At 39.5% G+C, this 21412-nt stretch overlaps 1 protein-coding gene across 1 annotated transcript in view; it reads left to right on the forward strand.

The window, feature by feature from the left end:
• LONRF1 (LON peptidase N-terminal domain and ring finger 1) overlaps positions 1–19862 on the forward strand; it is a 28421-nt gene extending 8559 nt beyond the window's left edge. Inside the window, exons 3-12 of the mRNA XM_066632409.1 lie at positions 2774–2896; positions 5538–5684; positions 6906–7146; positions 7222–7318; positions 11226–11340; positions 11828–11949; positions 13451–13609; positions 13697–13859; positions 15705–15857; positions 18627–19862. Of these exons, the coding sequence (XP_066488506.1) occupies positions 2774–2896; positions 5538–5684; positions 6906–7146; positions 7222–7318; positions 11226–11340; positions 11828–11949; positions 13451–13609; positions 13697–13859; positions 15705–15857; positions 18627–18785 (1479 nt within the window). The 3' untranslated portion in view covers positions 18786–19862. The remainder of the gene's footprint in view (positions 1–2773; positions 2897–5537; positions 5685–6905; positions 7147–7221; positions 7319–11225; positions 11341–11827; positions 11950–13450; positions 13610–13696; positions 13860–15704; positions 15858–18626) is intronic.
• The last annotated feature ends 1550 nt before the right edge of the window (positions 19863–21412 follow it).

Genomic DNA, 21412 nt, shown 5'->3' on the forward strand with positions numbered 1-21412 from the left:
ATAAAGTATTCTGGCAGCGCTTATCATATACAAAAATAAAACTTCATTTTTTCTTTCCACATACTCATCTGTCATACCTAATAAAAATACTTCTGGCTTCAATTGTATATTTGTTTTTAAGATCAACTGTATCTGTGCATGAATTTGTGACCAATATTTTTTAACTTTTGAACACGTCCACCACATGTGGTAAAATGTTCCCTTTTGTTTCTTACATTTCCAACAACTATTGGACATAGTTTCATACATTTTAGCTAATTTACTTGGTGTCACATACCAACGATAGATCATCTTATATATATTTTCCTTAATGCTAACACTCAAAGTAAATTTTGTCTGTTTTATCCATAATTTCTCCCATCTGTCCATTGAAAGTTCATAACCCACATTTTTTGCCCACTGGATCATGCATTCTTTAACCTGTTCATCTTCTGTTTCAAACTTCAAAAGCAATTTATATATTTTAGATATTACCTGCTCATCTGATCTTAATTGTTTCTCCAATATTGTCTCTCCCTCTTCAAAACCATATAATTTTTTATCAATTTTAAATCTTTCTAATAATTGTAAATACATAAACCATTGGCAGTCAAAACCCTCTACAATCAATTCCTCTCTAGACTTCAAAATACATTGACCTTGATTACATTTCAATAAGTTCTTATACAATAACCATTTATCTCTTGGTACAGTTCCCAAACCAAAATGTGCTTCTTGTGGTGAAGTTAAGAGTGGAATTTTGTTGTAAAACCTTTTCTTATAACGATTCCATATCTTCCACAGTGCAGTGCATAATGATTCTTGAATTCCATATTCACTTTCAACTTATCATACCAAAGATATCCATGCCAACCAAATCTTAAATCATATCCTTCTAACTTCAACAATTTTTTGTTTTGCAACAATATCCATTCTTTAAGCCACAGAAAGCAACATGCTGCATAATAAGTCTTCAGATCAGGCAGTCCTAAACCTCCTCTTTCTTTTGCATCTTGCAAAATCTTAAGTTTCACTCTTGGTTTTTTCCCTTGCCATATAAAACCTGTCACATCTTTCTGCCACTCTTTAAATGGTTTATCAGAAAGTAATATTGGTATATTCTGGAAGAGAAAAAGCATTTTTGGTAGTACATTCATTTTAATTACAGATATTCTTCCCAAAAAAGATAATTTCAACCTTTCCCATCTTGCAAAATCTTTTTTAATTTCACCCCAAACTTTAACATAATTATTTTGAAATAACATACAATTCGTGTTTGTCAAAATAATACCTAAATACTTAATCTTCTCCACTTTGAACCCAGTCTTATTCATCAACTTCGATTGATCTTGTTCATTCATATTTTTAGATAAAATTTTAGTTTTCTGTTTATTTATCTTAAATCCTGCTAATGATTCAAACTTCTTCAACTTAACCATCAACAACTCTATGTCTTTTAAAGGTTTTTCTAAAATCAAAACCATATCACCTGCAAATGCTCTTAATTTAAAGCATTCATCTTTAATCTTTGCACCATGTAGTCTTTCATCTTGTCTAATATCTCTACACAACACTTCTAGGGCAAGTATAAATAAAAGTGGTGACAATGGACATCCTTGTCGTGTTCCCTTTTGAATCTCAAACACTGTTGATAGTTCTCCATTTACCACTACCTGCACAGTTTGTGATGTATAAATTGACTTTATCCATTGTATAAGGTTCCCTCCAAAGTTCATCTTCTCTAAGACAGCAATCAAGAAAGTCCAACTCAAATTGTCAAATGCCTTCTCAAAGTCCAAAAAAATCAATGCTAATTGTTTCTCTTTTATCATAATATTCCAGCAAATCCAATACTATTCTAATATTATCACTCATGTGTCTTTTCGGCAAAAAACCACATTGATCTTCATGTATAAGATTTTGTAATTTCTTCTTCATTCTGTTTGCTAAAATTGCTGTAAATATTTTACAATCATTATTCAACAAGGAAATAGGTCTGTAATTTTTTATATCCATCAAATCCTGTCCTTCTTTAGGAATCAAAGTTATGTTTGCTGCTTTCCATGAATCTGGCATTTTCCCAGTCTGCAAAATATCATTCATTGTGTTAAGCAATGGTAAACTTACTTCTTCTTCTAAACATTTATAGAATCTACCCATTAAACCATCTGGACCCGGAGCTTTGGAATTGACTTGTTTCTAGTTGTGGACATGGTGTGAGAACTGTAACAATATGGATTGTTATGAATGCTTTCCCCCCTCTTTTTCTTTCAAATAAGAAGATAACATTTTCATTTGTACCATGGTTGAAACAAGACAACTCAGTGTAATACAAAATATAAGACCAAACACCATAGTCAAGAAAGTGATTCTGAATCATGGAGTTGAAGAGCATGTTCTTGTTCTGGCAGAATTTCATGCTGCCTGTTTCTGTTTCGTTACTCCCTACAACAGAAACAAGTAGACGACGTGTGTGTGTGTGTGTGTGTGTGTGAATCTAATTTCTTCAGAAAAGTCTCCTTTCATTCATGGTTGTATCTGTGCAACCAAGTTGTTGCACTCAACACTGAAAACCATTTGTTTGGATGCCAGTACCACTGAGATGTTTGAGGAGTGTGTAAGATCCCAGCTGAAGAATGCAGTCAGGATCATGGTTACAAGAAACAAGCTCTGTTGAACTGTGTGACTGACTTCAGAGTAAACTTGTTTAGGATCAGGATGTAAATTCTCTGTGATAACCAAATTATCAGCATAATGCATATTTTGTACTTAATACATAACTACCTCTTTACAGGTTTACTTCAGAAGAGCAAAAATACTTCACAGTGCTGGTTCTGTTGATGATGCCTTACAGCTCTTTCTTCATTGCCTTGCCCTTGATGAAGGATTTGTGCCAGCAAAACTGGAAGTGGAGAAGGTACCCATATTATAAAGTGATGCTCAGCTGCTACTTTCAGTTCTGACATTTGCTTCAGAATATTTGGTCTTTGTAAGGAGCAATTACTAATGTTTTTATAGAAGGCAGAACTCAAAATTACACAATTATTTCACAGATTTGAAACATGGTGAATTCTTTAAAAAGTCACAAGGGCAGGCAAAGCATGATTTTCAGATGCAGTGTATTCAAAATAACAGCTTGCCTTTAATAGTTCATAAAATGGTATAAGAGTTGATAACTAGAAGGGAAGGATATTGGGTAAGAGCTACTTGGGCCTCTTCCCTTCTGAAAAAGGGAGGGCTTGAGACATGTTGAGATTAATCCCCACCCCCCCCACCTCCGGTTTTTCTGTATTTTTCAACATTTTTAACTTAGAAGCCCCTATGAAGTTCAGCAGCTAAACATGACTGAGGCATCGTCTTGATGGTATCCTTTGCTTGAAAAATAACATTCCAAAGTGTCCATGTGCTGGATGTGGATTCAGGGTTCATCTTCTGGTCTGGGACAATTATCCTGCTTAGCAACAGGGATACCTTGCCTATTGGGTAGCAAACCTGTTTGTCATGGTCAAAGGGGTTACATGAAATGACCCAGGTGGTTTCCACTTCTTCTATCAGTTACCTTGATTACTGTCAGCACTATGTTGCACATTTCCCAGCCCACAGGAAGTGGGAAGTGTTCTTACCAAGTGTGAGTTACACATTTGTTGGGAGTTTGGGGAGGAAACTTCACTTACTCAACCATGAGTGGGGATTCTTTGAGCAATGTAAGTAGTTTTGAGCTGGAGACCATCTAGGATTATGTTTTAATGCTGCAATTCTATATACACTTTCCTGGGACTTAGTTTTGAGTAGATATGCTTAGGATTATGCTGTTTTTCTTGATGGCTAATTCATTCGACCCCTAACAGACATCCTTGTTTCCCATTGGGGGTGAGAATAGTAGGCTGAGGATTTGAATAGTAGGCTGAGGATTTCTGTGATCATTAATGACTATTGCATCCATTTGGTGATAACTTTTCTTTGCACTTTCCAGCCAAGTATTGTTCATTTGCCTCTTTGTATTTTTACTACCTGCTGTCCTTCCCCCATATTGTTCAATTGTTTCTTTGTTTAGACTTTCAGTTAGTTACACCTTAACCTTATCTCTGCCTGGTTCATGTTCACAGGTTACAGTGGGTTGTCTGAATTACCTATCTCTTCACTGTGCTAGCACAACTGTGGGTTTGATTTTTAATAATAAGCTCTGGGGGCTAATAATAATAAGTGCTTTCCTGGAGGGTCTTTTCCCCTCCAATGACCCTCTTCTGCCTGGTCTCTATGGCCTGGGATGGGTGGCAATAGATACAAACTACCAAGACCTTTTCTCTGTTCAGCTGCTGTCCAGTAAAAGGTAAGCAGGAAGGGATTTGGGAACACTGATCACCAGGCACTACTCTCCTTAGTCAGCCTGCCTCCTCGCAGATGTCCCTTTCCCTGATGCATATTTAGTAGTGAGTCCTGCTGTTATAATTGCATTGGCTAATTAGAGGTGTTTGTTTCTGGTGAGTAAGATAGAATTACAGCCTAAGTCTTACTAAGCACAATTGACTTCTGAGTAATATAAATAACATTTTCAAATGCCTCTAGATTAATTTGGATCTTATTTGTGTTGTGTTTTATTTAATAATGGTTTTCGGAGGTACTCATGGCTGAAACAAAGGATTTAAATAAAGCAGGCATTAGCAAAAAGGACTAAGATAGTATAGTGTAAATATAAATGTGTTACTCATTTGCTATGTAAACTAAGTCTTGATTTTTAACAATGGCAATTTTAACTGTTTTATGTGATGCTTGGGACTTTGTTTTAATTGTTTTTAATGTTATTGTTTTTAATATTGTAAGCCACTTTGATTGCCCTCATCAGGAGAGAGGCAGAATTTAAATCTTTTTAAATGAACCTTTAGCTAGAACATGTGTTCCTTTTGGTGTGAAGGCATGGATTAGAGTCTGCTTTTGAGTAGATCTAGATTAGTGAATGTAAAATATTGTAATAGTGAAGACATTTGAGACCATTGTACTGAAAGAGAATGGGAAAATTGATTGGCTAGGTTAGACTTAATCGCTAGATTGTTTTATATTTTTTTCTGCCACTTCCTCAAAGGAGTTCAGGCTGATTTGTGTGATGGTTTTGTCCCATTTCCTTTTTGTCTTTTTCTGGGTTAAGCCAGGGATGTCAAACCCGTTTCATACAGATGGCCAAAGTTAGCATTCATGGTGCCTGCTGAGGGCCAAAGTGACATCATTAAGCAAAGTAAGCATTTTGTTCTCGCATAGAAACTCATTAGCTCTAAATGACAGAAGAGAAAATGTGAAAATCATATTTACAAGATAACAGGAGAGCCCAATTATGATGGGGTCCAAATAAAGTGCTTCCAAGGGCCACATTCATCCTGCAGGCTTTATGTTTGACACTCATGCATTAAGCTGAGGGAATGATTGGCCCCAAGTTGCTAGCTTCATGGCTGAATTGGGGTTTTGAACTTGGTCCAGCTAATCCTAGTTAGACATCCTTAAGTACCATACCACACTGGATCTACAACATAGTTGATCACATTCTTTAACATTGACTTATTTCACAGATTCTATGTAACTTGCTGTCACCGGAAAGTGTGAGAGAGAGCCTGAAGGAATCTGCTTTGAATTATCCACTTGTTCAGAGTAAACAGATTATATTTGACTATGAGATAGAAGAGTCTTGTGATCATTTACAGCTGAATTCAGAACCAGTAAGTATTGAATTTTTAAAATATTGATGTGATTTTCATTGTTGCTACACATTTGTGACAGTATTGATTAGGCTGTGAAGTCAGTGTCTGTTTCATGTTCTAGTTACACTTTTTCATAAACATTTTGAGGCACACTGGTATATGGAAAGTCTCTAGTATAAGACCCTTTGCCCTCTTTCTCAGTTTGGACAGTGTAATGTTTTGTAACTAGTAATTTTTGCCAGGGATTTGTGTTGAGAAAAAACTACATTATTAGTATTCTAATAAAAGTTTTTCAGTGACAAATATTTATAATTTTTTTAAATGAAGCTTTTTCCGAATTTGTGTGTTGTTACCTTTCTGTCTCAGTCAAATGAGAAGTTAATATCCAAGTTAATCAAACCAGGAGTACTTCTTATTCAAAATGTTAAGTTATCCATTTCTGTTTGAAGTCTGCTTTCCACAAAGTTCCTTGTGTCTTGATCTCAAGGAGCTTGATAATTTGTTCCTTTCTGTACTTGGTAGACCTATCTGCACATGGTAGATCTTTGCATAACCCATATTCTTTTTTGGCTTTCTGCACTGCAGAGTACTGTGCAAAATGGTATTTGGTTATGGAATATTGCTTTCCTTAGTTTCAAGTCTACATAAATACACTGACTTGGTGGTATGGTAGACTAGCTAATTCCCCTACAGCACAATCCTACACATGTCCACTCAAAAGTAAGCCCCGTTTGGTGGGCTATATTCCCAGGAGAGTGCATGTAGGATAGCAATCCAAGTTTCACAGTGGAAAAGGCAGAAACAGAATTTTAGAAATGCAGAATGGCAACTAGATTACACCTAGGTCAGATTCGTACATGTTTATGCAGACCATATTAATGATGTGAAATTTAATGGAGTAGTACATACAACATAATTTCAAGTTGGCCCTTGGTGTGCCAAGGTTTTTCCACCCAAATAACAAGTTGAATTTATCAGAGAGATTGTGAAGCTGCTGCTGGAATATGATGATACAAAGACACTTTTCCACAATAGCAAAACATTTTTTTGAAGTGGTTTATATAGCAAAAGGAATGATCAAGATAAGTCCATGTCCCAGAGAAGCTTGCAGTTTTGAAAAAAAAATTGCTCAGGAGACACCAGCAGAGAGCAGGTGGGATAGATACTGTGCTAGGATTATATTGCCAGTTCATTATCTGAAACTTGATAAAATCATTTTCTCATTGTCCTTTGGTGTAGGCTATAGAAATGCCACAAGTTACATGGGAGCCTGTTGGAAGAAATTTACGGCGTGCACACTCTGCCCATTCTCTTAACTCAGCAGGAAAAATTGCCAAAGATGATGAATTAAAAAGGGTTTCTTCTGAACCACTGCTTTCTATCCAAGAGAAAGGTGCTTTATTAAAAAGGAAGTTATCCCTTTCAGAACAAGATTTTATGGTTTGTGAAGATAGAAGGAATAAACACAAAAAACAAGGAGGTAATGTTTGGTCATTTTTGTTCTCTGTTTGACAATTCTAGTTTTCTTTGGTGATAATCTCCATTTTGTTTTTAGAAGCTACAAAAAGGGATGCTTCCTTTTCACTCCGATATGAATCTGTTCCAGCGGACTTGATTGATGCATCAGACTTTGAGTGTTCACTGTGCATGAGGTAGTGCAGTAGTTTCTTTATCATTGTCCCTTCAAACCCTTTTCAACTTTTATTTCTTCATTTGTGTCATAGGGCAACTTTACATACTAATAGATCACTGAAAATAACTTTCAGTGAACATTGCTCATGCTGGGTGGTAGCGCATAACACTTGTAAGTCGTACTGTATGTGCAAATCTTATTTCATAGACAATACCTCTGCCAGTACTTTATCTTTTGGTTGGTGCTGGCAAGGAAATTTTCCAGACTGTCAGGTTCACATTCTTGATAGAGGCCTTATAACTCTTCTGGTATGGAATGCTACTGTACAGAAATTAGTTTTCTGACTGTCGTGTTTGGATTGCCTCTTCTGTGCAGGTGCAGGTAGAGAGATGTGCCTTAAAGGTTTTTAACACCAAGGTAATAGCCCAATTGTATGGCAGCCCATTGTGGATGCCAGGTTTTTCTCTTGGAGCAGGTTCAAGCAGCATTTCTATATAACAGTTTTGCTGTAGCAGATGCACACCCTATGCAGCTTTATGCCTTGAGTCAGGTCAGCATAAAATAGAGACAATAGCCTGGGCCAGGTACTTAAAACCTGGATGAATATCTGTTGCAAGGCAGATGAAGATCCCCTGTTACAAGGTGCTCTGAGGGATTCTTGCTTTGCCCTAGGACTATTCCAACTTTATAAAAAATACAACAGTTACGAGGGTCGCCCAGAAAGTAATGCACCACATTTTTTTTCTCAGCCTACAGTAATGGTACGAATGTGAAACTTTAGATATACATTATTTGAATTTTCAGGAGTGCGCACACAAATTTTTGGTTTCTTCAGACAGATAGCGTAGCTGCAGCAGTGTTTCAAAATGGTGTCTGTAATGGTGTCTGTGATGTACGTTACAAGCAGCGTGTCGTCATTGAATTTCTCACTGCAGAGAAAGAAACTGTTGGGAACATTCACAAACGTTTGTGTACAGTTTATGGAGAATCTGCAGTCGACAGAAGTACGGTTAGTCGCTGGGCACCGAGGGTGAGGCCATTAGAAGGCGGTTCGGCAGAGCTCCAAGATTTGCAGCGTTCGGGGCGGTCATCCACGGCTGTCACACCTGACAAGACGCAGCTTGCTGATGTGCTCATTTACGAGGACCGACGCATAACGACTAGGCAGTTGGTGCTGAAGCTGTCTATCAGCAAAGGAAGTGTGGATGCAATCATCCGTGCTCTTGATTACTCAAAAGTGTGTGCACGATGGGTTCCGCGCTGTCTTACGGTGGACCACAAATCTCTCAGAAAAAACATTTCTTCTGAGTTGCTGAAACGTTTTGAAGATGAGGGGGAAACATTCTTGTCCAGGATTGTGACAGGTGATGAAAACTGGGTTCACCATTTTGAGCCCGAAACAAAACGACAGTCGATGGAATGGCGTCATCCTCCATCTCCACAGAAGAAAAAATTCAAAGCAACCGCTTCTGCCGGTAAGGTCATGATCACTGTGTTTTGGGACTGTGAGGGCGTCATACTCATTGATGTGATGCCAAGAGGCAGCACCATTAATTCTGAAGCTTATGTGAAGACATTAACCAAACTCAAGAAGCACTTCCAGCGACTTCGGCGCCATAACAACCCAGGTGAATGTTTGATTCAACATGATAACGCTCGGCCTCACACAAGTTTGAGGACTTTGGAACACATCACTAAACAGGGTTGGACTGTGTTACCCCATCCACCCTACAGCCCTGACCTAGCTCCCTCAGACTTCCACTTGTTTGGGCCATTAAAGGATGCCATTTGCGGAAGACATTTTGAGGATGATGAAGAGGTGATTCACACAGTGCAGAAATGGCTTCGTGACCAGAACAAGGAGTGGTACCGACAGGGCATACATGCCCTTGTGTCTCGCTGGAGGAAGGTCATAGAACTGGATGGAGATTACGTGGAAAAATAGGGAGTGTAGAAGAAACATCATTCTTTCTTGTGTGTAAGTTTAATTGTGTTCAATAAATAATTGTTGAAGAAAAAAAATGTGGTGCATTACTTTCTGGGCGACCCTCGTAGGTCTTCTAGGGGCTCTGATAGGCACCTTATCCCTAATATCTGCATATAAAATGGTATGGATTAGATTGTGGGGTATAGAAAAACAAGAGATTACAGTGGCAGCTAGGAAAACCTATTCACCCCCTTTTTCCATCTTTCTTGGGCACAAGAATCAAGATGCAATTATCTATACTGTTTGACTAATCCCTAGGAACGCCAAGCCTTCACCATAGCAAAATTTAATATTTTTCCATCTAATCTCCTATGGGGTAGATTTTCTGGGATGGAGATAAGTGGAATATCATGTCCTTGTGATAATCACACTGTTGAGACTCTTGTGCATATGATATTAACTTGCTGCTTATATGATGATTTGCGACTACAATATTTAGATTAGTTACCCCATCAGGGTGGGAGGGGCAGGACATAGTGCATTCCTTGTTAGAAGGAAGAGATCAAGAATGCATTTGCAAGACAGCTAAATATCTAATTTTTAGTAGGAGCAAACATTTGCACAATATTTACAATATATAAAAGCCGTGATTGTCGAGAAACTATTCTGGGGATTTGTGTGCATTTTGGACAGCCTTGTATGAATCAAAAGATGTTTTGTATTTTTAGGTTATCTTGCTTTTTATTGTTTGCATGTTTTATTTGTTGCCTGTGATGCCAATAAAGGTTTCTGATATCTGATATATTGAGGGTTAACATTGGGAACATATCTAGTGTTGCTCTTAGGATGTCTATAGTACAGATGTTAGAGAAGCCTGTCTCCTTGGAAGTAAGTGTAAGATACCTGCATTGTGACTAATGCTATTGCTTCTTGAAGAAATCTAGCAGCTCTTCTAGTTCCTCTTTATATACCCCGTTCTGGATATATAGGCAATAAAGGGTTAAGGGAGAATTATCATGCTGGACAACTCCTTCCAATCCAGGGTCAGCATTAGATGACCATCTCAATCCCATGTTAAGCTCATTTTAACCCTGACCCAAATCTGAACACTTGGGCTAGGGTGAGGACTATTGCTTTCTTGTTCCTTCTCCATGCTGTCACTTACAGCTGCTGTCTGATGGAAGGAAGCAGCAGCAGTTAGAGGCTGCTATAACATCTGCAATCCAGTAGTGGAGAGAATGTTATTCACAATTGTATATTAATTGCTTTGGGAGACCTTAGTCTGAAAGATGGTATACAAACCAATCAAAGCAGCTTCTTAAAGTCAAAGAGTTGAGGACCCAATCTTGTCCAACTTTCCAGCACCGGTGCAGCCACATTGCAGCCCTGAGGTAAGGAAACAAATGTTCCCTGACCCTGAGGGAAAGCTCTTTGACTGCCTTCCCTCCACAGAATGTAATGCACGCCCCATTGGCATGGCTGCACCGGCACTGGAAAATCGGATAGGATTGGGCCCTAAGTCAATAAGAGTTTATCCTGGATTGTCAACAATAACATGCAGCACTAAACTTGAATGTTGCAGGGTTGTCTTAAAGTACCTTGAACAGCAAAGTGCTTTACAATCAAAAGATAAAGTAGCCTACAAGTTTGTAAATTAGTTAAGAAACATATTGGAAAATAATGGGAAGAAAGGATGGATAAGAGGGCCATCAAGAAAAACAGTATTTTGGTGATGCCCTTGATTGCAGTAATGGAACAAGAAAGCTGGATGCCAGAGGGTGGTAAATGGTCATTTGCTGTACTATAGCCTAACTTAGCTCTTCCTAGGAAATGCTTATGTGAGGCTCACTGAGGAAAAATTACTTGAAAATAACTATTGACTAATGTTAAACAGTGGAGCTTGTTGTTGGTTTTGCTCTTAGGAAAAAGGATTGTGTGTTTTTGGCCTGCCAGATTAATGTAATCTTAGCATGACTAAAATCTTGACATTTTATTTCAGACTTCTCTTTCGTCCTGTGACAACACCCTGTGGCCATAGTTTCTGTATGAAGTGTTTAGAGCGTTGTTTAGACTATGCTCCTCAGTGTCCTCTTTGTAAAGAGAGCTTAAAAGAGGTAATTTTTTTAATGTACAAGATTGTTGCTTTCTAAAACACAATTTGGATACGGAACATTTGCCATTTAGCAAAGTTTAACCTGTTCAAGTTTCGAATATAATTCAAAGCCTAAAAACCTGGTGGTGACCAAGTTGGTAGCTCTGATGCGTCTCTGTGTTTGGTTTTCAATTCTGCAGTTAAAGAAGCTTTAGCTGTTAGGAATATTGCAGATAAACACATTGAGAAGGGGAATTAAGGTGTGTGTATGTGTGTGGTTTTTTTAAATTTTTATTTTATTTTTTATTTTTAAAGTTGGAGAGGAATTGAAACTGGTTTTATTTTTCCCAAGGGAAATGCATTATGTTCAGCCTGAGATTCTAGATTTATCTGCTTTCTCATTTTGACATTTTGAAATCGGACTGAACCAATATAAAAATTTGGAGTAGTTGTGTATTTGTAGTAAACATAATTATTACAATGCCTTAAGAATATATTTATTTTTTTAGTATCTGGCAAGTAGGAAATATAGCATCACACAGTTGCTGGAGGAGCTAATAGTGAAGTATTTGCCTGCTGAGTTATCTGAAAGGAAAAGAATTGATGAAGAAGAAGTAACTGAACACTCAAAGTAAGAGTAGTTTCTTAATGAAGGTTTTTCAGGAACAGGTACTAAAATTTACTGTTGAATTTAAAAAACACAAAATGCACATCTTTTCTCACTCCCACTATGCCATTAGTTTCAGTATGTCTTTCCTTGTATAGCCTGAGCATGTGTTTTTTGGCCTCTTTCTTATTGAGGTGTGTGTGGTAACAATGGGAGGGGAGGGGAGAGAAGCGCCCTGTAACATGATGTAAAATAGATTGAACAGAGTGCATTGACATACTTAAGTCTTGGAAGTGAACTTTGTGTTCTGTCCTTTTCTTAAATGATTTGGTGGTATCTTATTTTCATAGCAATGCTGAGGGTTGTGACTGTACTTTGTAGCCTGGTGACTATTTGAAGCTGGTTCTGCACCCGTGTCCCTGATATTGCCTTTTCCCATTTAGCCAATACTGGAAATGAGACTTGGTGGAAGAAAAGCATCTGAAAAGTGGGACGGAGGTGATGTGTGATGCACATCCCTGCCCCATGCAGCTGCTGTTAATTGTTAAAGCATATTCCTCTCCCTTCTCTTAAACGTTACTGGAGTTGCCCGTCATCTACAAACAGTTGCTGTTGTGTAGAGTTTGTTCCAAACTTAGCATTCTAGCCACTATCCCACATTGTCTCAGACACAAACTTGTGGGATCACTTTTTTATTCTTGCAACTATACTGGAGGAAAGATTGTGCTAATGTGTGACTGTGAGCAATGATGCACGATTTGGTGGTGGGTCAGGATGTTCCGGTCATGTACAAGCTTTAGATAAGTGATCTTGTGTAACACACAGCTTTGAAACTTATTTCCCCCCCAAATGTTGGCCTTTATGAGTAGCATACTGATGATAAAGTGAAAACAAGCAGGACAGTTTTTTTGTAGAGGGAGGAATAATATTTCCAAGCACTCTTTCTAATTAAGCACTCAGATTTTTGGGGGAGGTGGGGGAACATTAAAAGAACCATAATTAAGTTTTTGTTTACTACATAAACATGCTAGGAGTCTTTACTCCTAAATAAATCTGTGGTGCAGCCACATTTGGAATATTTTGTACAGTTCGGGTCACCACACTTCAAGAAGGATATTGCTGGAAAAGATGCAAAAGAAGGCAACCAAAATGATCAGAGGGCTGAAGCACCTGCTTTATGAGGAATTGTCACAATGTTTGAGGCTTTTTACCTTAAAAAAAAGGCAAAGGGGAATGTGATTGAGAATGCTATGCATGCTGTGGTGATGGAGAGAGAAGTTTTTCTTCCTCTCTGACAGTATAGTGGAGATTGGAGTTATAGACTTCAAATAAGAAGCCTACTAACAGGTTGCCGCATTCTGTGCCAGTTGTAATTTTTGAACGCACTTTAAGGTCAGTCCCAAGTAGAGTGCTCTGCTGTGGTTTCACCTGGATGTGAACAAGGCATATGTGAGAATGATGTAGTTTTAAGGTACTGATTTTTAAAAATACTACTTCAGATACTATTGCATTTATTTTCCTTCAGCTTGACCAAGAACGTTCCAATCTTTGTTTGCACTATGGCCTATCCGACTGTGCCTTGTCCTCTTCATGTGTTTGAACCAAGATATCGACTGATGACTCGAAGGAGTATAGAAACAGGGACAAAACAATTTGGAATGTGTATCAGTGACCCACAAAATGGGTATGTATGTATTTCACTGTAAAAATATAAACCATTAATGAAATATATATTTCTAGTATGGCTGCTAACAGTGTCGTTTTGTTCCAGTTTTGCAGACTATGGTTGCATGTTATACATTAGAAATCTTGACTATCTACCAGATGGGCGTTCTGTTGTAGATACAGTTGGATTAAAGAGGTTTAAAGTACTACAAAGAGGGATGAAGGATGGCTATTGCACTGCAGACATTGAGTATTTGGAAGATATAAAGGTATTCAACTGTTTCTCCTGAAACCATTGGTCTTCACCCTTTTTTGTGCCTTGACCCCAATAAATAAAGTATGGGACTAAGGATCCACCACCAATCCCACCCCTTCCTGGGATCCTATTTGCCTGCCCTGCCCCGCCCCATCATTGCCCACTCTCTGCCCCCATTATGCCCACCCAGCACTGTTCACTGTAACCAAATACTTACTAGAGAGAGCAGAAAAAGTTACCATGAAGTCTGGCACTAGCGAAAGCTATTTCAGCACAATTGCTAAGAACCTGAGCAGGACTGGTACACGACCTCAGAGTACACCAGATACCTCCCCCTTTACCTGGTGGTGCTCTAGTCTAGTGGTCTTCGACATTTTTTGTTCGCACAAGTTGCTACAACTTCACTACTGAGGCTTCACAACCCCAGCGTTGAAGAACACTACTTTAAACCAGAGGTCTCCAAAACATACACTGTAGCATTTGGAAAAATGCATCCCGGTGCAGTGTTCTCCATACCACACCAAAGTTATTTTCCTTCTGATTTCCTGACAAACTTGCACCAGGCAGCTGCCTCAGCAGACTCTGCACTGATTTCTGGGTAGGCATGGTTGCCGGTCATGAGTTTTGGGGAGATTGGAAGAAAAGATAAAGAGGATGTGGTACAAAATGGAAAGCACTGCACAGGGATGACTTTCCAAATGCCAGCCCTGGCCTGCAGGCCGAAGTTTGGAGCCTGCTGCTTTAAACTACACCCTTGTTACACAATACAACTTAGCTATTGTAACCCCCACCTCCCACTTCAGATGTGATGCTATTAGGTAAGGTTTGCTTATATGGGAATCGAAGAATAGTTTCTTTACTTCATTTTTTCTTTAATTTTGACTTGGGTTTTTTAGGAAGAAAAAATAACCCATTTACAAGAGATGTCAAGAGATTAACATTGCTCTAAGCAAATTAAGGCTTCGTTTCTATACATGCCCATACCTGAGAGTTGAATACAGTAAGATTTACTTCTCGGTAAACAAGTAAGAATTGGTTCTGATTAAGCATTACAAATGGTTGTTATGAGGTCAGTTCTACACATCTGCTTAGTTGTCCAGCACTGTGTCCCCAGTCACTCTGCTGCCATGCGAGTCCCCAGTCACTCTGTCATGCCATGACTCTGAAGGAACTAAAGTGCACATCCAGTCTGATCTAGTTACGTCTTGCAGTTTTAAAATTGGAAGAGGGCACACAGTGAGGGGGGGACAGGTACACTTGCTATTTCAATGTTTCTTGGGCATGTGCTACTTCTCTGAGTCAAGAGAACAATGGGGAAAGAGGACCTAATAAACACAGAATCTCCAGTAGTGTGCTTAAACACAGAACACATTCCAACAATTTAACATATTCTGGTGAGAAGACCATGGTTGTGTAAATTCCATGCTGTTAAGTAAGTTTTAACAGCATGGTCTTCACACCAGGATATGTTAAATTGTTGGATTATAGATGGCCATGAAAAGCTACGAATGTACACAGAACACACTTTTCCCATGTGCTCAGGATGGTGTAGTAGCATTTGCAGAGATTATTCACCTTCAGGGCTTTCCTCTTTGATGTCAATCTATGTAGGCTTCATCTTTGGCACATAGAAGCTGCCTCTGATGGCTGACTGGTTTGTTATATTTACTGCACAAATAGAGCTTTGAAGCCAAGTATTTGACCCTTTTGCTGCTGATTGCAGTATTTTGGAAAACTGCATTCATGTCTCCCTTTTCTTTTGGAGATTGCTTGTCATGTAAAACAAGTTTGTACAATTTTAAAATTTTTTGGCTAAATTGTCTGTATTGGTGCAATCACAATGCATCTTCATGAACAGGTTGAAGATGAAGGTGAGATGAAGGAACTCGGAGAGCTCCATGATTTTGTGTACAGCCAGGCTTGCAGCTGGTTCCAGAACTTAAGGAACAAATTTCGTAGCCAAATACTTCATCACTTTGGTCCAATGCCAGAGCAGGAAGAAAACATACAGGTATCAAGAGGTTATAGTATCTATGTAGCCAGTTCTCATCACCCTGATCTTGGGTCATGTAGCTAGTAAAGAATTTGTAAGGAGGTTGGCACAGCAGCTGATGTGATGGTAGTAGTAGTAGATGTGGTGTGCTTCCATGTGGCAAAACAAAACAGGAGACAGCCCCAAAAGATGGAGAGGCAAGACTCATGCTGGTGCTAAGTAAGATTAATCCCTGAAGTGCAAAAGCCAGCATACTAAGATGAATTTGCGGCAGTGACAGTGGGTTTTCTTTAAGGCAGTACTCAAGATCTTTTCTCTAGATCAGTGGTTCTTATATATTTAGCATCAGGACCCAGTTTTTAGAATGTGAATCTATTGGGAACCACGGGAAGTTGTGTCGTGACAGGAAGTGACATCATCAGGCATTTTTAACAATCCTAGGCTGCAGTCCTACCCAGGAGTAAGTTCCATTTACTATCACTTTTGAAAGAATTTACATAGTAGCTTCTTAAAAGTACAGGGCTGTAACACTTCCCCAAATGCAGTCACATATCATGATAGCATCAAGTGTACTACATTAAATAAAATACACATTGAAATGAATGGGGGCCCACCTGAGATTGGCTTGCAACCACCTAGTAGGTTCCGACCCATAGTTTGAGAAACACTGCTCTAGATTATTCTCTTCCTTGTCCTTTGGAATAAATCTTACATTTGGAACTTACCCAGTTCCACTTACCCTTCTTTGTGCTTTTCAGCAGTAATATGTAGTACAGCCAAGGTAGTTGCATGAGCATGGGTAGGGGGTGAGAGTCACTGTGCTAGCAGCAATTGCTGTGGGCAGACATCAGTATTGTTGCAAAGAGTGAAGAAGAGGCATGATTGGGCAAGTACCGTATTTTTCGCTCCATAAGACGCACCTGACCATAAGACGCACCTAGTTTTTAGAGGAGGAAAACAGGAAAAAAATATTCTGAACCAAATAGTGTAATAAAATATTTAATAAACTATAACAGAACAACATTTGAACCATGTAAAGTGAACAGCAGTCAACAGTGGCATTAAGAACCATTATCACTGTCATTAACAAATGGAGAGACTTAAAGGTTTGAGTACTCTAGTTTTCTGGAAACCCCAAGAACTTATCATAGCTAGAGTCAGAATTTATGACGCTCACAAAAGCAGGTGCACACAAATAGGGGATCACATTATCTTTCTGCTACAATGTTGTTCTGCCAAATCCCAATCCACTGGGCCTTGTGCCCGCTTAAGGCTGATCAGTCCCCCTTGTGCAACTCACCAGTGCAGCAAGCAAAAGTGAGTCCAATTCCAGTCCACAGATGCCAATTAAATCAGTCCCATCAATCAGAGTTGCCAAATCAGAGTCCAGAACCAGTAAGCCAAATTACAGTCCAAGGTCAGTCAAATCCATCAGGGTATCCAAGTCCAGTCACAATCCACAGTCAGATTCCAAATTCAATAAACCCAGTCAGTCTCCTCTCCTACTTCCAACTATTGCCTTCAAGCTGTGCAGCTGTGCAGCACACTCTGCTGGATGCCCAGGCCTTACCCTTAAAGGGGCCACTGCTGACACCACATCTACCTCCTCACCAGTTCTTCCGTGATTCCAATACAAATGAACAAGTGGAAAGTCCAACCACAACTTGAATTCTCAAGACACAACAAACCTCTGGATTTATGGTGATTTACCTGGGGCTTGTGCAATAAGCAAACACTGGCATTCTGACCAAGGAGACAGTTTTTTTTTGTGGTGGGGGGGGGGGGCTTACATTCAGATGCTGGATGAGGTGAGTGAAAGCGCCCCCTCCCCTGCTGTGTGAGTGTGTGTGGGGGGGCAGAGCATCTGTGTGTGTAAGAGAAGGGGGCAGCCTGTGTGTGTGAGAGAGGGGGGAAAGTGTTTGTGTTGCAGAGAAGTTGTGATGCTCCAGGCTTGGGGTGGGAGGGAAAGAGAGGCTGTGATGCTCCAGGCGGGGGGGGGGGGGGGGAGAGAGAGAGAGAGGCTTTCCTGGGAGTAAGCCCCCCTGACTCTAATGCGACTTACTTCAGAGTAGGCATGCACAGGATTGGGCAGTGAGACTGCCACCCCACCCACGCTTTCCTGGGAGTGAGCCCCAGTGGCTCTGTGACTTACTTCTGAGTAGCCTCTGACTGCCTGGGGAAGCAGAGCAGAACGAGCGGGCAGGGGGCGGGGCCAGGGCTGGGGCGGAGTTTTTTTTTTTCAGTATTTGCTCCATAAGACACACACACTTTCCCCCCACTTTTTTGGGGGGAAAAAGTGCGTCTTATGGAGCGAAAAATACGGGATTTGCTGTCTGCAGCTGTACTAAGTCATTTCAACTACAGTATCTGATGTACAGTATTAACCTATTATACTGGAAGTTGAGCTTAGGGGCAGCAAAGCAAGGACACTTATTCTCTGTGTACCTGTGCTATTCTACTGCGCAAGGCATTGGGGCAAGTAGTTACTGTCACATTTAAACTAGACACTGTTGTAAATTTTCAATTGATCATTCTTCTGTGTTAATGTGTAGCCTAAAATGCCCTAGTTCTATGGTCTCTACATAAACCACAAAACCCAAATTTCATTGTTGGAAGAGATTTTATTCTATTCCTTCTCCCCCATATCATTTTTCCCTGCAATCGAGATTTTTTTTTGTCATCTGGGGTTAGGATAATTGAAAAAAGAACAAGAGAACAGGCTTTCTAAATTTACACTTTCCCCCCATTCATAGTACCCAAATTTACTATGTATTTTCTCCTCCTCAGGAAACGGCAAATGGACCAGCTTGGTGTTGGTGGCTTCTCGCTGTTCTTCCTGTGGATCCTAGATATCAACTTTCAGTGCTGTCTATGAGATCTCTGAAAGAACGTTTGCTAAAAATTCAAGATATATTGACTTACTTCTCTAGAGACCAGTCGAAATGACTTATGGCTGGGATCTTCCTGAAATGTTACCCTATTCTAGCTGTTATTGCAGCTGGATTTTTTGCAGCATTTGCACTTTTAGTGCTGGTTTGAGAACTATATCAGAACTGCTTTTATTTTCCTTATTGATCTAGTTCTTAGCAAAGATCCCTTCAGCTTGAAGGATACCACTGATATTGTACACAGAAAAACCAATCCAGCAACAAAACGTGGAACAGTTCTGTTTTATTTGCACTATATACAAGTGAGAATGTATCATTCTATGATTTGAGTTTTTCCACAGGTGGTGGAAAGTGCAGGACTTAAAAATGTCAGTCCAAGTTTACAATATTAATGATACATGCAAAATCTTGCAAATTGGAGTTTGCCTCAGTTTGCAACACCCTGTTGCTTATTTGCACAAATATTTAAAATATAGTATTGAATGTTGCTGTAGGCAATTTGTGTCTTAACTATAAATATGGCACAAGTTAATTTTCTTGCATACTCATAATGAATGATTGTATGAATTTGGAGCCTTGTTCAAAAACAAATGAAAGCTCTTTAATCAAGAAGCTATTGAAACTGTGAACATATGACCTATGTAACTGCATTGTGAGGTGGTCTGGCTAGATACTGAGTACTAATACGTGCTCTTCAGAATGGCTGACCTTCACAGCACTGAAGGAATCTCTAGTGCATAACCCCCCCAAAAATCTTGGTGTACTAGCAATTGAATGCAGCAGTGATTCATGCATATGACCTGGCCAGAAGTTTTCAAACTTGTGGATTTGAAAATATGATGTCATTTCTTTTAGATGGTGCCACAGATCAGCTGTAGCCTGCTCACAATATCCGCTCACAACCATCAGTTGTAGTCAACTGATGTGAAACTTTGGGAACTTCTGCAGTACTATTTAAAAGTTAAGGGTTTTATCAGTTTTTGAGAAGTTCAAAAACATCTTTTGGTGCAAACAGAACTTCCATGCCTTATTCATATCAGTATTATCACACTGCAGTGCAAAGGTTAGCATTCTGTTTGCCAATAGGTACTTTTTGTAATTTTCAGTTTGTGGATATCCCTCTTGTATGTGCATCATTTTTGTAAAATTCTTTTTTAAAATCTTGCTTTTGCTAATATTTAATTTTCAATAAACCTAACTTATATTTTTAAGCTGCAAATGTTGTGTTTCTCATTGTCAGAACTTTGACACACTACCTCAGTCATAGTCTCAAATAATTTGAATTACTACAGTAGGGTGTCAAGTCACTACTTGCCAGCTATCTAACATCAGTGTAGCTTGGCTTTTCTCAACTCCCATATTCAGCAGTGTCTTAGAGTGGGAACAGCTGGTAAGAGACTTATGGCACAGAGCCTTATCTTTTCAGACCCACTATGTACTGTAATGTTGACACTTAACTTGGGAGTAATTAAGTACCTCTTCCTGCATAAGCAATAATCCTTGTTTAGAGTGACTGATTTGATCACTCTACTGCAACTTAGGCCACATCCATGTCTTTATTCCTTTCCAGTTCTTAATGTTGGATATAGTCATAGCACTTGTGGTGCCAGTCTCAGGAATTCTGGTTGTGTGCAGATTTCATGTGAACTTTCTTTGAATAGAGGCAGGAGGTCTGGTCTAGAGGGTAGAGCCTCCATTTGCCTGAAGATAACATCCACAAGGTCGCCAGTTCGAGGCCACCGGCACCGTGCAACCTTGAAACAGCTGACAAGCTGAGCCGAGCTATTTCCATCTGCTCTGAGCGTGGGAGGATGGAGGCCAGATCAGAATGAAACATCTGAATTGTTGTGGCTCTTGAAAGATAGAGCCTTCTTTCAATTGTAAAAATCCCTATGGGGATTTAAATTAGCCGGCCTATGTAAACCGCCTTGAATAAAGTCTTAAATAAAGACCAAGAAAGGCGGTATATAAATACCTGTATTATTATGTGGAAAACTCAATCAAATCTTTTGGAGAATGTTCCTGCATTCAAGCAGGTTTCAAGGATTTTAATGGGAGTAAGGCCTTGAGCAACTGACTCCTATATTGGGAAGACAGTTGAAAATCAGAATTAGTGTGAAAACTGCTGGAATAAACCCAAATTCCTACAAGTGATGTCCTAAAACATGTATCTGGACTAGATACTGTCTAGTAGCATCTACGCTAGTGGTTCTCAAACTGGTGGATCAATACCCACCAGTTTGTGTAAAGGGTTCCCTGTTCCTTTAAGGGATGGGTGAAGGGATAGGCAGGGAAGCAATCCCCAGGAGAGATACTTTCACTTTTAAGTAGGTAGGGCTGCTGGAGGTGCAGGGAGCCCTGCACAGTCCTCAGCAGTGCTCCCCAAGGCTTGGAATCTTCAGTAAAAGCAATGCAAAGCACTTCTGTTTTGCAGGAGGTGCTTTGTGCCTGCTTTTACTGAACTTCCAAGCCTCAGGGAGTGCTGTGCAGGCCTCCCTGTGCCTCCAGCAGCCCTACCTACTTAAAAGTGAAAGCACACCCCCTACTGATTACCTTCCTGCCCTACCACCCCATTTCACTCACTGAGGGAGTAAAGCTCCCTCAAAGTTTGAGAACCACTGATCTATAAACCATAAATGAATTCAAGCTGCTCTGTTATATTCAATCCAAGCAGAACATAATTTG

This window comes from Tiliqua scincoides, chromosome 6 (genome assembly GCF_035046505.1).
Source record: "Tiliqua scincoides isolate rTilSci1 chromosome 6, rTilSci1.hap2, whole genome shotgun sequence".
NCBI classification, from domain to species: domain Eukaryota; kingdom Metazoa; phylum Chordata; class Lepidosauria; order Squamata; family Scincidae; genus Tiliqua; species Tiliqua scincoides.